We start from the raw sequence: 17,362 nt of genomic DNA, 5'->3' as shown, positions 1-17,362 counted from the left end.
AATCGCGAGGATTACAAAGGCGGAGTCGGTGCCATTGCTGACAGCGGCAAAATATTTCAATGATAAACACGGCACCGCACGACAAGAAGCTTAACAGCGAACGTAGAAGCAGCTAGGCTTAACGTTGCCGCGGTAGTGGCAACGGCTGCCAGCGGATCTGCGTGCGATAGTGCCGGTTCGAGGCCGCGAGATAATCAAAATGACGGCGGTGGTGGCTTTGAAAAATGCCATTTCAGACCTGCAGTCAGGGCAATATACATTGACCATATGGAGTACGTGGTGGTGCCGCAAAGTCGTGCGAATTATAGGGCATGTCAGAAAAATCGGGCGTCTGGAAAATCGGTAAACTACTCTGGCAATACATTGTGCCGATGACACAGCGTCAATGACGATTCTTTGCGATTCCTCTGTTACTAGAGCCAGCGTTACCACGACTTTCGTTCCCTTTCACTAAAGTTACAGGTAATTTTGCCTGATAGAAGCACACATACCCTGAGTTTTACCTGAGTATATCCAGACTATTCAAATTCCCTCAGAATTCCCGGTTTTCCCGTTTTTCCCGGTTTGTAGACACCTTGCTGGTCAAATAATAAAGTTAATTTTCGCTCTCCTTCGCTCTGCATATTAATATTCAACCCCAATCTTACACTTTCTCTGTTAATATCCTCAATCTTTTCTTGCAGTTCGTCCCCGGTGTTGCTGAACAGGAAAATGTCATCTTCAAACCGAAGGTTGCTGAGGTATTCGCCATTGATCCTCACTCTTGAGTCTTTCCAGTTCAACAGCTTGAATATTTCTTCCAAGGATGCAGTGAATGGCATTGGAGAAATTATAACTCCTTGCCGGAACCCTTTCTTTATAGCTATCTTTCTACTTTTCTGGGGGCAATCAAGTTAGCTGTGAAATCCTTGTATATATTTTCCAGGATATTCACGTATACCTCCTATACTCCTTGATCACGTAATCCCTCTATGTCTTAATTACCTTTGTCTTAATCAACATTACCCTCATTGACATCAAAGGTCGTGGATTCGACTCCCGCCAAAGTTGGACGGTTCGTAGCCTTTTTGTACCTTTCATGTCATCGACGAGTTTTCGCTGAAGGCTGACGGACTGATGTTATATATAAGGTTTTCGCATTTAAAAATCCTGCGGCAAAAGTATTTATCGATAGAGTAACTCTAGTTCTGCAGGAGGACAGATTTACTCATCTTCTCCCCCACCCAAGTTTATTTCGTTATACACCCAATGGTCAGCTGACGCTAGAAAAGAAGGTAAGTGCCAAGGCAACATCAAGGCCATTGAAAAAATAAATATTCAAATAAATAAAATTATGCAACCGAGAGAGAACCTTTCAATTCCGCACTTCTTGTATTGCTTCCTTTTTTTTTTTTTTCTCTCAGAGAAGTTGCCAATGTTATTTGAAAGAGCCAAAGCATGCTGTGGAAAGCGGTCGCATCAACTCTGTGCAGAATAAGCGGCCGCGCAATGTATAGGAGAATTAATACTCTGATCGAGACGAAAGTTTCTTCGGATAAGGAGGGCGTCATTTGCAGTAGACAAATATAGTCTTCAACCTATTACTTTTTAGTGCAGCCAAAAAACGTTAGCAAAACGTGTTAATTGCAAGTTATTCTTGTTGGCTCCTTGTCTTGCTCGGTTCTTGCTCGTTGCTACTTGTGTTAAAGGAGTTCTTTAGTTCCTTTCTTGTGGACTTCGCCGCAAATAGCAGAGTTATGTCGTTTCTTTTTCTTGCACTACATGTCTTACGTTGATTATACAACCTTGGGCTTTCGCGTTTTCTGCTTTCGCGACGTTAAGAAACAAAGATACATTTATTTCCAGGGTAAGGTTACGTTTGCGCTACAGTGGCGACCTATATGGTCATTTAGAAGAACAGATTTCGTAATATACAGAACATTGTCATACTTGATGTTTTACTGCATTCCTGCGCCTATATTGAAGCAGAAGGCTTCACTGCATAGCAATGAACCAAACAGTCTGCCAAAAAAATATTGCTGCAGAGCGACCTGCATAGCGCTGACAAACGAGAATATTTTCCGTACAACTTTGGAAGAATTAAAATTTGGTATGTGGAGGAGCTGTTAAGAAAGTCCAGGAATATTGCCTTTATGGAATAGAAAAGGAAGGATTTACAATATCCATTATATTAAATCAAAATTTATATTGTTCCCAAATAGAGCACATTATTGTAGCTATGACAATGGTTCTCTCGTGCCTTTCCACAAGAGTATTTATACAGGACACCCTAACCGAGAAATGTTCGCAAATGCAAGAGTCTATATAGGTTGTCCAAGCTAACGTTAGCCACACCGTTCGGCAAAGGAAAAAAAATGATTGAAAAAAGAACACTGTGCAAGAACAATCATAAGACCCAAAGTGTATTGTCGTCAATGGTCTGTCAACCGAGCACCTTAGGTCTTATAACTCTATATCACACAGTTTCTTGCAAATATTTTTTTAGGTGAACAGTTCGGCTAACATTAGCTGGGACACATGGTATATGAATGCCATATAACGCAATGAAACGTTAGAACAATTTGTTTTCGGCAGAAATGTCCTCACAGACGAATCACTCGGTTGAATACAATTCATCGCGCTGTTTTCTGTACGAATAATTATTTTCCACTGTACATCGTGCTGCGGTGGAAAACACACCAAGACATGCAAGGGAATGACTGCACAGGAAAAAAAAAGACACTTCAGCTAAGTTAAATCAGAGAGGAAAAGTACGCTGCATAGCATGCGCTTAGATGGGATTGCGCATGCTATGCCAGCATGCGCAATCTTATTTGAGCACCGAAAACAAACAAGATAGCTATCGACTTTGATTGCCAAAATGGATGCTTGTTTTGAAAGACCGACGAAGACTTGATGTTCATTGCTGTGCAGGCTGACTCATTTCTTAAGAGAGCGTGCCTGTCTTCTCTGAATTAAGCTAGATGGTAGCAATTTTTTTTTTGCTCGTCCGGTCATTTCATTGCACATTTTCGAATTTGTTCCGTCGCAAGAAGTGTGAACATAGAAGCCCAACAGTAATTAACCATGCATCTCCTCAGGTTTTGTCAATCAATTGCTTGCGCGGTCTTAGTGAAAGATGCAGTATGCAAGAAAAAACATTTATGTGGGCATTCACAAAACTGAGCTCAGGCCGATGGTACCTACGTTGAATACCGAAATATTAGTCTTACTTGGGGTAGGCTGGCGTGTCACTTTTCTTGGAAGCTTTCGGAGCGACGAGCTTCGTTCGCAGCACGCCTGGAATGTAAGACAGGGAAAGAGTGATGCACGCGAATAAAACCAAGGAGGCTTTCGAAGCATTGGCAACAGAACGCAAGGCAATTTGAACAACCTGTGTTCCCGGACCATGGCACGAAATCTTGGGCATATATAGAATTTCCCAGCTAACATGCACCAATCGTTTTTAAAGCGGTGCCTTCCACACTACGTAGTCTTAGTGTATTTTTTAGTGATAATCCCCAAAGGTAATGCTGTTTCGCCATCTGCTAGGCGGAAATCAAAACGCTTTCCCGGGACGGCGGCGTCATTTCCATCGCGGGGAGATGGAACCTCCTTTCTGGACTGTTGCGCGGGGGATACACAGGCACACGCGGCAGCCTTTGCAGTGCTCTTGCGGGCTGCTTACGCGTAATTACAGCATTCCGGAGGGCGTTTTGGCGACGCCTAGGAAGGTTTCGTTGGAAAGATGTACATGCATATGCCTAACAGCGTCAAATCAACTAGCTAATCTCAATTATTACAACAAAACCAATGCTTTTCGTTCAGCGTAGGATGGTACAAACGATGGCCAATTTTAGCGTTTACTTTTTGTTGTCACGACGGAAAGCTAGTAGCAAGGGCGCATTCGGTTCGTTGCAGGTGGTCTGGGATGGTATTCATGGTACTATATTGTTACGCAATCACGGTAACTTTAGTCAGCAGTTTCAGACACGGATGAGCAGTGGGCCTGAAATATCACCCAATGTAAAGCACTCTAATAACCCGATGATCGCTTCGATTTGGCTGAACGCTAAAGATGGCGCAGCCACTAAGTTCTTGAACGGCAAGCCTTGCACAGTGATGGCTTGTCTAATTGATCAATAACCGTAGCGCAGACAGGTAGTCTTCCGCATCTATTCTTAGTAGAACTGCTTTATTTGCGTGAAATGATAGAACCGCCGTCTAAACGTAAGTTACACCAAGCTAAAGTAGAAATGAATTCAGGCTTCTTTGAAAACATGCCTGACACCTGAACGAAAATTTACTCTCCTCCAGAAATCAAAGCCAGGAGTGCAGCATTTCTACGTTAGCCGCTCTACCATCTTGGCAGATGCTGCGACAAGCAGAATTATTCAACACTAAGCCCATGGTTACACTAGTATTTTCTGCGTAAATTGAACGTACACTTGCACAGTGAAGCCAGACAGAATTTACCAACGCTTGTCTCCACAACTTGGATCTGAAGCTACGGCTCCGCTTTCCGTGAGGACTACCTAGAGCTGAGGAGACGCTTCTGTGCCGCTTGTGGCTTGGCGTGGCATTGACGAATGCGTACTCATTTCGGATAGGCATGGCCAACAGCCCTGCATGCAATAACTGTAGCTGCGAAGAAACAATCACCCACCTTCTCTTTGAGTGTCCCCGCTTCAGTGAGCGCAGGAAAGAACGTTCAGGAGTGTTAGTTTTACCCGCCGTGGTTGCTCAGTGGCTATGGTGTTGGGCTGCTGAGCACGAGATCGCGGGACGGTGGCCTCATTTCGATGGGGGCGAAATACAAAAACACCCGTGTGCTTAGATTTAGGTGCATGTTAAAGAACCCTAGGTGGTCAAAATTTCCGGAGTCCTTCACTACGGCGTGCCTCGTAATCAGAAAGTGGTTTTGGCACGTAAAACCCCATAATTAAACAAAAAGATTGTTAGTCTTGACAAATGATCTTTGTCGTAGGAAAAGGTCCTCGAACACTGGCCGAGACTGTCCTCAACATAGAAGATTTTGAAAGCTTTCTTATGCTTTTTGGGGAGGACTGGTCTTACAGAGAAACTTTAAGCAGCGCCGTACGTATCCAGCTATTCTGGACGTAGTGATGACGTCAACAAAACAAAATAAAATAATTACGAGCTACCCCTGGGCAGTCAACATTGCCACAATGCTTGTCATGCCGGCGCTATCAGTGCTCTTGATAAGGCGCAGCCGCTTATCATGTGAATGTCGTTTAGTCGCGACCACGGCGTCGCGACACGCAATGGTTGATTCTGGGCTTTTAATACGGTTTTATTTATGCTACGGAGTACAAAAGCTAGGGTAATCGTCGGAAGCACTCCACGGCAGCTATTCTTCAGTCGGTACACATTCTTATAGTCCGAACGTCACACAGCGTCTACGGGAGACGCCGTCACGGACGGCTTTGATTTTGACTTATCGATTTCGTTAAGATGCCTCCACTTTTTTTTTTCTCTAGCGACTTTGCTAACCACACTCATCGGCTACCGCAGCAGCTGCAAATCGACATGTACTGAAGGATGGATAAGTTGGTCTTGCACCTTGAGGCAAAAGGCACGACACAAGATTTGTGCAAACCATCACTGTTTCGTCGTCCGTTAGCCCGCTATGCGCGAAGCTTCTCGCAATATTACCCCACACTTACTGTTCATTGGGCCAGCTACCCCTTTGGGTATGGCATGTACAGTACTTGCAATTAATTCGCAAAGTAGTCTCCTGTCATGGCTATCCGCGTGCGTAAAGGAAGACCGCTATACAAAATTATTGTGCAATAATATATGCGACATTTGTCTGTTCTCCATGCTGTCTAACAAGTCGCTATTCCGCCTTTATAATGTAACCGCAATACAGACCAGCAGATTTCGAACGCCATAAAGGCTACCCACATACTAAAAGAGCTCGCGCACAACTCTGATACTTGTATTCAAGAGTTGTGCGACTGCAAGGACATCCTTAACGAATGTTAAATAATAAATTGTGAGGTGTTACATCCCAAACTCACGATCTCATTATGAGGCATGACGCAGTGGGGGATTGGAGATTCCAGAACAATTTGGACCACCTGGGGCTCTATAATGTGCGCGTAAATTTAAGTACACGGGTGTTATTTTCATTTCCCCCCTTCAAAATACGGCCGGCGTGGCTGGGATTCAATCACCCGACCTCGTGATTAGCAGCCAAACGCCACAGCCACTAAGCAACTACGGCGGGTAAGGAATGTTGGCAGTTCTAGGAAGGTGACAGTCAGCACGTGAGACAATTAGTTGGCATCCTCATCACACGAGAATCGGTAGGAGCCTTCGAATAATGACACCGTAAATTGCACTGTATTTATTGGGATGGAATCCGCGTCCAAAATTTCAGACCTGAATCACCCTGTAAGGACTGACGACCAGGCATCTCACTTAAATGTGCCTGACAGTTGCCGGGCGCTGGCGTCTGCGAACAGGACCTACTTGACCTCTCCCGAACAGTTGCCGACATTCTCGCCTTATTTCACACCGCGGGATTTCAGCTCGATTCCTTTAGCAGCAAACTTATATGTCCCAAAATTAGGCCACCCTGCCAACTTTATTATTTTTTTCATCTTTAGTCATCTTTTATATTTAGGATAGTGCTGCCTTGAGGTTTCCAGCGGTTTCAGCTTTCCCGAAATGCCTGCATCTTCATCGACCTCGGTTTGGGGGACTTCTAATAGACGTTGAAACCATACCACGGCCCCAGGACCATGCTGCTCAAAAAGTCATCTTATTTTCCTGAAGTCCTGTGCAAGCTTCTGCCTTTTTGCCATTCATCAATCTTCTGATTTCCGTGTCACCTATATCCCTTTTCGACGACTCCTATCCCACGGAAGTCGGCAATGATGAAATGGCAATGGGACTGAAGCCATTTAAATCAATTCTACATTGGATAGGACAACCGTTTTTGCTCACTGCGAATGAAAATGTTGCATTAATTACCGCCCTTCGTAAGCATATACATTCCCAGACCGAACAATTATGCGGATCCCACACACTGGGGTAATCTATGTAAGCGAAGCTTTCTGTGTTGCTTGCTTTCATTGATGGTAATTAGCGTGAATGCTGACGGCGAGTGTCAAAGTCCTTCAGCGTCTAGTGCAATACGAGAGTAGTGAATTGATGGCAAATGTTGCGTTGCGTGTAGCATTGTAGTTTGTCTGTGTAGGACACGACATACAGCGAGATGTCTGCGCTTGAGGCGTTGTTGTGCGCCAATGTTTATGATGTACGAGGGGGTTGAGCGTTGTGATTGCTTCACATGGCACACTGAAACGCGCCAGTAGTGTCTGTAGAATTATGTGACTCTACGGGCCAAAACGACAATCGGATTATGAGGCATAAGGTAGTGGTGTACTACGGATTAACTTTGATAGCCTGGTGTTCTTTAACGTTTCCCTAAATCAAAGTGCACGGCCGTTTTTTGTATTTCACTTCCGCCGAGATCCGGCTCCCACGGAGGGGATCAAACCCGTGACATCGAGCAATTCCACAGCCGCATAGCTATCGCGGCGGCACAGAAGCGTTGATTTGACGTAGTGTTGCACAGACCCTACGGTTATTTATTCTGGCTTCGCATCTGCACGCCCTGCGTCAGTTGCCCGCTTGACAAACTTGCATGGTGTTTATTTTGCAGAAATAGCAGAAAAATACAGTACCATGCCTTCAGTTTGCTCACAACAGTTGTGTCTGTAGTAGTGGCGTTTCCTTATCTTCGTTTTCTTAACGTAACCTTTTCCCTGTACCGACCTTCCGTCCTCTATGGGAACTGCGAGCGAAGAGTGCCGAAGCTATTATTCGCTCGTTTCGCTATTTCCCCGGTTCTACCCATTCTCTACCTCATCTTCTTGCGCCCTCTCTACCATTCTTTGCACATCATCTGGACTTCCACGTTAGTAGAACGGTAAGCGCTGCAGTTCTACACGATTTTGTGGGGCGTCACAGACATTTACACCTGTCAGGAGGCTAATGTAACGACGCCCAGAGAGCATGGTGAACATGTGACGCAAATTAAAGGCCCAAACAAGTTCGTCGCGTCGCCTTTTCTCCCTCCTTTGTTCCTTCCATTTATATCAACGCTCCGCCTCTACCACCAACGCGGCGTGCAAGACAGTAGCAGCAGTAGTGGAAAAGTCGAAGGAAGAGAGAAAGCGAGCTTCCCTTTAAAAAAATGTCGTCGCGCCATAATGACGCAAATAAATTAAACTTGAACTCATTTTCTCAGAAATAAACGCTGACTAAAACGCTGCCATCTTCCTGAACAAGATCAACAATCGGCCCAGTACTTGATCTTCAGATGCCCCTATTCGCAAGCAAATGTATTTTTCAGGATGTTATCTTGTGTGGTAGAAACGTCCCTCAGACGCATCTGATGCGCTAGTTTTTATTCTCAAGCACCCAATGTAAACTCTCATGGCCGCAAATCCATGATGTCCTGGTGGCAGGCCAGCATGGCGTGTCGCGCAAGTGTTACCACGCTGCTTCATTTAGGTTGGCATATACTAGTTTCTGCGTCATACGTCGCCACAATTATTTTATGCGAAGCATATTACGAGAGCTCAACCCAGCTCCTCAGGCGCGGCGGTGTCGCCATGAAATCACGTGACACCGTGACGTCACGACAGAGGAGAAGTGGCTTTGGCTCAACTCTTGCAAGACGGGCTGGGTGGGAATCGAACCAGGGTCTCCGGAGTGTGGGACGGAGACGCTACCACTGAGCCACGAGTACGATGCTTCAAAGCGGTACAAAAGCGCCTCTAGTGAATGCGGTGTTGCCTTAGAAACGAGCTGTTTCTAAGGCGTGCGTCTCTTGCTCAGGCGCACATTTCGTTGCCGCGCCGAACGCTGCTTTGCTCGACGCTCACCGCGTCCAATGCGGGGCGCGTAGTCGCTGCCCTGTAGCCCATTATCTTACACCCCTTGGCGGGTCGACGGGAACGCTGTCGCGTTCCACTCTTAAAGGCGAAGAAGTAATGCATGAGTTGTTTCTTCGTCTAGCCGAACCAAATATAGCCAAGCAACAGCAGTTCACCAGGCTAAACAGTGGTTCAACAACTAAAATAAAGGCTAGTATGCTTCGCATCCTGGGCTTAACCTTACCTAAGCCACAGCCATTTTTTTCAAACTAAACTATGTGAGAGCTAGGAAAGCCGGTATAACTCAATAGGCACCTTTCCTCTCTTTATTTCCACAAAGTGTGTATCTATTGCTATGGTTATCAAATACGTCCAACGGTAAGCTACAACTCAAGCCTTTCTTGTGACCTGAGGAACTCAAGTCGCAGGCTTTCTTCAACACGGCGCTGACGTTCAATATGGCCATCCTCAGATGTTTTTCACGGACATAGCTCACCGCTTTCTTCCCCGTGTCATCGCTTACACTACTCGCTCGTGCTAGACACAACATAAACATGCAACGACCTTAATGAAGTGTCAATTACACGCTAGTTTACATGCTGTCGATGTACATTTCCGCTGATCACCGGAATAGGAGCGCGGCCATGTCTTTGGTAACATTATTGGTCTACAACCTCTTTCAGCAAGACCGCTTGTTATTCATAACGTTTTTTGTCGACAGGAGCATGCTGTATTTCCTCTGAATGTACTGTCGGTTTTATATGCGACCTTACATGCCCGCTTATTCGGCTACACTTACGGCGACCGTTCTCGTCAGGCCGCCACCTCATTCTGAGCGTCACTACAACAACACAGCACATAAATCTGTCTTCACAAACAAGCCACCTTGATTCGAGCCCACGTAATCACAGCATTCTGCACTTGCGAGCTAGGCACGCTAACCACTACGCTACCACCTCCTCCCCACCTTCACCTTATCTGCCTTACCACTTCTCGTTTTGACGCAGCCGGCAATATTGTAATATTGCGGCGTAGTTGATGGGAATGTCCTCCACCCTCGTCGCTTTCCGGAGACCGTGCTGCAGGAAATCCCGGCTGGTATGCTCTCGGGCGACAGCATGTGCTGCTTCGTTTCCTGCCAGGTGCGCGTGGCCTGGGGTCCATGCGATGTAGGTTTCGGGTAGTTCTTGGCGCCTTGATATTTCTTTTAGAATCTTCACTGCTGCGGCGGAAATTCGACGTTTCCGCGGGTTTCTACATGCCGTTTGCGAGTCGCTCAACATGATTGCTGTGTCTTTGCACGTGGCGATGCCGAGGACGATGGCCACTTCCTCCGCCGTTTCTGTATTTCTGGCCGGTATGGTGGCAGTGACTAGCTCATTCCCTTGGTTGTTGGCCACGGTAATTGCGTATGCTCTTCTACCTGGGTATTTTTCCGCATTTGTATATCTGGTGTTGCAGATCTTTGAGTATTTCTTGGTGCGCGCTCTAACTCTTGCTTGCCTTCTGTCTTTTTGGTATGTTGCATGCATGTTGCGAGGTATTGGAGCGACTGAGATAGAGTCACGAACAAGTGCCGGCAATCGAGTTTTCGCGTCTGAGTCTGCTATGAAGTTTTCGCTGTAAGCGAGTGTGCGAAATACTGCTCTGCCTGTTTGTGTCAGCTTAAGGCGTTCCAGCTGGCTGGCTCTGTGCGCTTCACTCATTTCTTCCCAGGTGTTACGGAGGCCAAGTTTCAAGTTTGAGGAGTGTCGTGGTTTAGGTCGTACTGGGAAGTGCCAGTGCGCTCTTGATTGCTTTTCTGATGATGCTGTGGAGTTTTTCAATTTGTGCTTTCTTGAGGAGTAGATACGGGGTGCCATATGTGATCCGGCTTATAAGGAGTGCTTGGATTACGTGGACGGTTTCTTGCTCTTTAAGTCCTCTTCTCTGGGTAATTATACCCCAAATGAGATTGGTTACTTGTGTTAAGGTCTTCTGAAGCTTCGGAAGCGTAGCTGTGCCAGAACCATCTTTATGTATTGGAATGCCAAGGACGCGGAGGGAGCCAACTTGAGGGATGTAGATACCATTGAGTCTCACCTTGGGATCTGTGGTGACGTAGGCTGCTGGTCTTCCCCGGATCCTTGCCTTGAGTATCAGTAGCGCCGATTTTTCGGGGGCGCACTGGAGACCGCCTCTTGAGAGGTATTGTTCTATGTGATCGATTGCCTCTTGGAGGGTAGTTTGCTGTTGGCCGGTTGTGGGCGCTTTTGTCCATAACGTTATATCGTCGGCGTATGTTGCATGTCTTAAACCTCCGATGCCATGGAGTTGTTGCGGGAGCTTAATCATGGCGAGATTAAACAGCAAAGGTGAAATGACTGACCCCTGTGGAGTTCCTTTGTTAAGCATTTCGAACATGTCGCTTCGGATGTTGCCGATACCCGCCGTAGCCATGCGATCTTTGATAAAGTCGTGTACGTATTGGTAGGGCCGCATTCTGAAGTTGGTTTGTTCGAAATTCTGTAGAATTGCTTCATGCTTCACATTATCGAAGGCTCCTTTACATCTATTGTTAAAATAGACATCATATTGTGGCGTTCTAGGTAGCCCAAGAGGTCTTCCTTGAGCTGTAGTAGTATATTTTGTGCTGAGGGGAGCTGTCGGAAGCCAAACATTGTGTCGGGCATGAGTCCTGAGTCTTCGAGGTATGTAGTGAGGCGATCGTGAACCATGTGTTCGAGAAGCTTTCCAGCGCAGGAAGTAAGGGAGATAGGTCATAAGTTGCTGATTTAGGGTGGCTTGTTGTGCTTTGGGATCATAATGACTTCTGCGTGCTTACATTCTGCCGGGAGCTCATCTTTTTCCCAGCAGTTATTCATGTAGTCGAGGAATCCAGTTAGGGTCTTGTCTGGCAGGTTTCGTAGGATCTTGTTCGTCACCTTGTCATTTCCTGGCGATGTGTTACCGGTCAACTTGGCAAAGGCGGCATGGAGTTCAGGAAGCGTGATAGGGCTGTCGAGGGTGAGGTTTGGTTCGCCTTTGGACGGTCGGGTATGGGCAACCTTGGGGGCAATGCCTCCGACAAGTTTAAGTTGGATTTCTTCCAGAATGTGTTTCTCAGTTCCTGGATGGGAGTTAATGATTTTCTTGAGGTCATTTCTTTGTTGGGTCTTGGTTTTGGTGGTAGCTACAAAGGCTCGCAGTATAAGCCAGGTCTTCTTCGTGCTGAGTGTGCCTTGAAGTTGGTCGCACAGCTTATGCCAGTTCTGACTGCTGAGTTGATCTCCGTATTCTTCTGCTTGCTTTGATATTTGAGCGATCCGTTTCTGCAGTTTACGGTTAAGCTTAATCTTTTTCCACCGCCTCAGTAGTCCTCTTCTGGCATCCCAAAATGTAGGAGGTGAGATTCTATGGCCGGCGTGTCCATTGTGAGTTGGATGAGTTTCGTGTGCTTCTCCGCCGTCTTGACCACTTCGGTGAGACACTCTCCAATATTTTCGATGTTTTCTTTTATGTCATGTTCTCGGGAGGCCTTCCAGCCAGTCAGCCTTGCCGTTCCGATTCTGCTCGGCTACTTATGGTGCAGGATTTCAAGCTGAAAGATGTGGTAGTCGGTGCTGAGATTTTCTTCCAGTCGGGTCCATTCCGCGTTGGATATTCCTATTGCAAAGGTGAGGTCAGGGATTGTATGAATGGACACAGTTGCCTATTCGGGTCGTTAGTTTAGGATCATTCCAGAGGGCGAGTTGACTCTGTTGCGCCGAATCGTGCACTCGCGCTCCTTTCTTGGTCGTGTGCTGGTAAACCCATGCTTTGTGGGGGGCATTAAAATGCCCCGTTATTACGAGTTTATGGCCTTTAGATAGTCTTCTAGCTTGCGTTGTGAAGTTTACAAAGTCGGATAACGGATCCCTCGCGGGACTATATAAATAAAGTACGTATAGTCTTTGGTGTGTCTTCTCAGATAACACTTTCATTAGGGTGTGTTCCACGGTAGTTACCTGGATTGTGTAATCTTGCGTGGTGAGATTTTTCTTCCTCAGGATGCCTGTTCTCTGAGATCCTGTGTATCATATCCCTGTATGCGCAGACTGGTGTGATAAGTTTCTTGGATGGCGACAATATCTGGTTGTTCCAGTTTGGTCAGTTTTCGGAGTTTTTTTTTTGGTTCGGATAGAGCGACAGTTTCATTGCCACAGCTTCATTGGTAGTTGTGGTAATCTCTTCTTGGTATTACTCGCATCTTCTTCGATGCCACTGTTTTCGCCCCGGGTGATAGATTCCGGTCTGGCTGCATTGTGGAGGTCTTTACGGGCTTTCTTGCGAGCCGTGTTGGTGTGGTTGAGTAGCTTTTGCGCTGTGCTTTCGTTACGTAGTTCTGCTTGGCATAGGACATGAAGTTGCTGAGTTCTTGGACGGTCGCGTAAATAAAATGGTGGTCATCTGAGCGGAGATGAGTTGCTGGAGCTTTTGTGTTATATCCTTCGCAAAAGTGGTCATGGCCTCCTGTATTTGCTTCTGCACCTCCATTGTTACAATTCCCTTGATTCTTTCTTCCGTAAGGGGCTGTGGGATTTTTGGCATTTCTTGAGGTTTCGAGGCTTTATTGGCGCTGTTTTGCGCTTTGCATCTTTGTGCGAGCTTGTCAATAAGGGCTTGCTGATTTTGGAGTTGTACTCGCAGAACTCGTGGGTTCTTGTGCTCGCGTTTTTCGTCCTACAGCGTCTGCATACGTGACTCGCTTGTGTGGGTTGCATGTACGGGATCCAGACCGTGATCTTGACCGGGGTCCATCGTTTGCTTGACCGCCTGTTAATTTGGAGTCACTTCTGAACCTGTGTGGACTGTGTAGTGATGAACTGCTTGATACGGAGAGTGCCGGGAAGCCCAAGTCTTAATTTGAGTTCCACCTGCGTTGCTGCACTTGGACCTTGTTTTCCCATTGCAGTCTGATCTTGTACAGGGGTGGATTTGGTTTCAGTTTATGTCGGCACTCCTTTCCTGCTGTCTCATGGGGTTGTTGACAGATTTACAGACAGTCATAGTCTTCCGGTTGATTTGCCATCCCGCATATGTAGCAGAAGTTGATAAGGGGTTTCGGGCAGAAATCTTGCCGGTGCCCCAGTTCCCCGCAGGTTCTGCAGTATTGCACGGATTTCTTATATGGTTTGCAGCGGTAGTCACAGCATTTACATATGATGTTATATGGAACGTGCGGTCCGTCGAAGTAAATGAGTGCTGTTGACGATCTTCCCAGCATGCGTGCTGCGAGAACCGTGTATCTTGCGGATACTCGTAGGCCTTGTAGTAGTTCTCTCATGCCTGGCGGGATGTTGTAGATTACGCCTTAGCTGATGCCCTCGGGTGTCCTGACACGTGCTTTAAGTTCGTAAATGGACCCTCCAAGCTGCATGCTCGTGATCTTGAGGAGCATGTTGTACGCTATGTTTTCGTTTGGTGTACTTGCGATTATTATATTCTCAATATGTTGCACTGGAATCCGGTTGTTTTGATAAAAGTCTTTTTGGGACAACTTACAAGCTCGGCGGATGGCATGTGTCACTGACACCAATGTCCATATGGAAAGTTGTAATCCCGCCTTAGGTCTGTAGATGATCTTCGAGTCATCCACTGGCAAAGGCGGAAGTCTCGGTTTTCTATTATGTGGCATGTTTCCCGCAACAGGTATTGTTGCGCCGGCTTGCTGCATTTGTAGTTAGTCTGCTTCCTCGGATGTGGTTTTTATATGCACCTGAGTCTTCTTGCTCTCCTCTCGCATGTGTGTCATTCTTCCTGGATGTTTATCGCCTTTCCGCTGCTCTCGTCATACGACCACTCCGCTTCCAGTTTTTCCTGATCTTGTATCGTCTCCACCTACATTTGAATGCTCTTGCTTTCTTGGTCCAGTTCTCGTGCAGTTCTTGCTGCGTCGGATGCGTCAGTCACTGATACTCAGCGGCAGCGCCAAGTCGCTCTCGAAGAGAGCGAGCGGCGGCTCCAGAATGCTCACGAGCCAAGGGACACGCTCGTTCGGCTGGCCACTTAGCCTTGTAAGGCACCGCTCGCTCTCCGTTAGCGTAGCGTGAAACCTTCTAACGGCAAAAAAATGACAGTAATTCCACGTACCGGTCATAAAGTCGATATCCTCCGTTACCACTTCCATGCCGATTGCGTCGATGTCCAAGGTTTCGATGAATAAAAGCAGGTGTCCGGAAAATTGCCGAAAAATGCAGGAGCCCATGCGAAGTGCGTCAGCACTGCTTAGCCCCCATTGCGGAACCGCAAGTGCAGGGAGCGCCGAGCGAGCCGCACTCTCTTTCCTCTAGCAATATGGCAACGGGCGGCTTGACGCGCTCCCGTAGGCGGCGGCTGGGACTGGCACTCCAAAAGTTAAACTTCATAACCTCCTTGCAAAGAAACAACGGCATGGTTGCTAATAAATTATTGGCTTGGACATGTTTGGCACGGGGCCCCAGAGGGCACCTTGTCTTCTAACGCGTTCTTATGTTTGCGTTCGCGTCTACGTCTTGGAGGGACGCGCACCGTAACCTGCTGCAAAGGGGCTTGCGTTGAGTGTATGTTAGGCGAGAAGCGCTGTTCTAAACTGTGTATTCGCTAACTTGTTCAGTAAACGCACGTTTATAGAATTCCCGCAATCTCATGAGTCACGAGTGTGGCAATCGTAACCGCAAGAGTCACGGCATGGTCATAAGTTGTCACTACAGCGGTCACCTCCAAGAAATACGTGGCGATGTATGGCGGATGAATAAGTAATTGCCAAGATTGGTAATCAGTGAACGTTCATTAACGAGAGCGGCGCATGCTTATACTACCGCAATAGCACGGATGCTGGGCGCTGTCTTCATTCATTTGCTCGCTACATCACACATCTACACTGATATTAAACTGCTTTCGCAAATTTGCGCATACATTTTCTCGACCCTTAACTGCGACTTCGCCTGCCACCTGGACTCTATTTTTCCCTTTTTTTGTCCCTCGCTCCTTTCCCAATGTCCTGAGACGTGCTAGCAGCGACGTTTGGTTCTTTTTCTTTTTAATTTATTCATTTATTAAAGTTTCGCATCCATCCATCCATTCATTCAATCCTGACTGCTGCAGGAAATAGCGTCTCTTCAAGTCTATATTTACCCTCTCTCTCATCTTGATTTTCCCATCGCAAAACAATGCTGCGGTGTTGATATGGCTGGGCATCGCATATACAATTTTCTAAGAATGGCCAACAGTGCATCCTGCTATTTTTGGTGGTTTACAAGACAGTGTAGCACCGTCTGTGCAACTTCCACACTCAACGCTTTGCTCCGTGAGTTACTATTAGCCGCATCGACGACATACGGCTCTCATAGAAAAATATCCTGGGAACTTTCCCTAAGTACTGTTGGATGCAGAACACCACGAAAAAGACCCCTGTGAATTCAAAAGGTGACGGCACCGTCTGTACGAATTCTTATGACTGTTACCGGTCATTCCTCTTCCGAGCGTGTTCACCATCGCCACCTCTTCTTTTTTTTTTTCATGTTTCATCCCCTTATCTGTCTGTATTCCTTTTATTGCGCAGTATTAGGAGTGTAAAAGGGAGCAAAAGTGTAGGCGTGTGAAGTATTGCAAGCTGGTCATGTGGGAGAAGTAGAGAGGAGACGGGACGGCTTAGAAAAGCGCGCGCACACACACATACATACGTTTATTTGGTCCGAGTACTCGGCGTCGAACCGTCAAAGGCACACACCCAATGATGATGATCACACCCGGAAATGAAGATGAGGATCGGTCAACGTAGAATCATGATGATAACATACAGATAAAGAAGACGAGCGTAATAGACGCCCACACTAATTCCCCCCTTACGTGGAAGCGGCCGTCCTGGCCGCGGGTCTAAGGAACGAAGTACGCCGCGTGAAGGGTTTTCTGCGGGAGACGTGAACGACCTCGTTGTTGCGACAATGGCGGTCTGTTGCGGTAACAGCAGGAGTCACGCGATAAATGACGGGTTATGTCTGATGCAATACTATGTATGGCCCGGTGAATCGTGGTTGGAACTTGTGGCACAAACCAGGAGTGCGAACGAGCGTCAAGAGGAGTACTTCGTAACCAGGTTGGAAGGACACAACGCGATGGAATGTGTCTTAAGGCGGAACCGCATGGCGCGATTTCAGGCGCGATTGACGCGCGGATGGTGGGACGCGCGCGTCATTTTGACGCGTGCCCAGCAGGATCCATCACGAAATCGCGCCGCCGCGTGCTGCTGCTCGGAGTAGAAAAAAACGCGTCGCGCGGGCGCGTCCACCAATCAGAGTTCAGGTAAGTCACGTGGCATTTGGTCACATGACATTTTGGTTATTTTTTTGCCACCAGATGGCCCTGTTCTCTGCGCATCTCGACGGAAGCTACTTGGCGGAACTTTTTTTTTTTTCTCGGCAGAACTGGCGCGCGCGTCAAGGAAAACATGTGCTACCGTGATTTCGTTC

The 17,362-nt window shown here is 47.0% G+C and overlaps 1 protein-coding gene across 2 annotated transcripts in view; it reads right to left on the bottom strand.

Moving 5' to 3' along the window:
• The window catches only part of LOC135900504 (NADPH oxidase 4-like), a 284,789-nt gene that overhangs the window by 38,842 nt on the left and 228,585 nt on the right, over window positions 1-17,362 (bottom strand). For both annotated transcript variants that reach the window (XM_065429988.2, XM_065429987.2), the window contains exon 13: window positions 3,213-3,279. In XM_065429988.2, coding sequence (XP_065286060.1) covers window positions 3,213-3,279 — 67 coding nt within the window. The remainder of the gene's footprint in view (window positions 1-3,212; window positions 3,280-17,362) is intronic.

The sequence above is a fragment of the Dermacentor albipictus genome, chromosome 5, assembly GCF_038994185.2.
Source record: "Dermacentor albipictus isolate Rhodes 1998 colony chromosome 5, USDA_Dalb.pri_finalv2, whole genome shotgun sequence".
Lineage (NCBI taxonomy): Eukaryota > Metazoa > Arthropoda > Arachnida > Ixodida > Ixodidae > Dermacentor > Dermacentor albipictus.
Note: the sequence above shows the minus strand (reverse complement) of the source record. Positions and strands in the feature narration are given on the sequence as shown.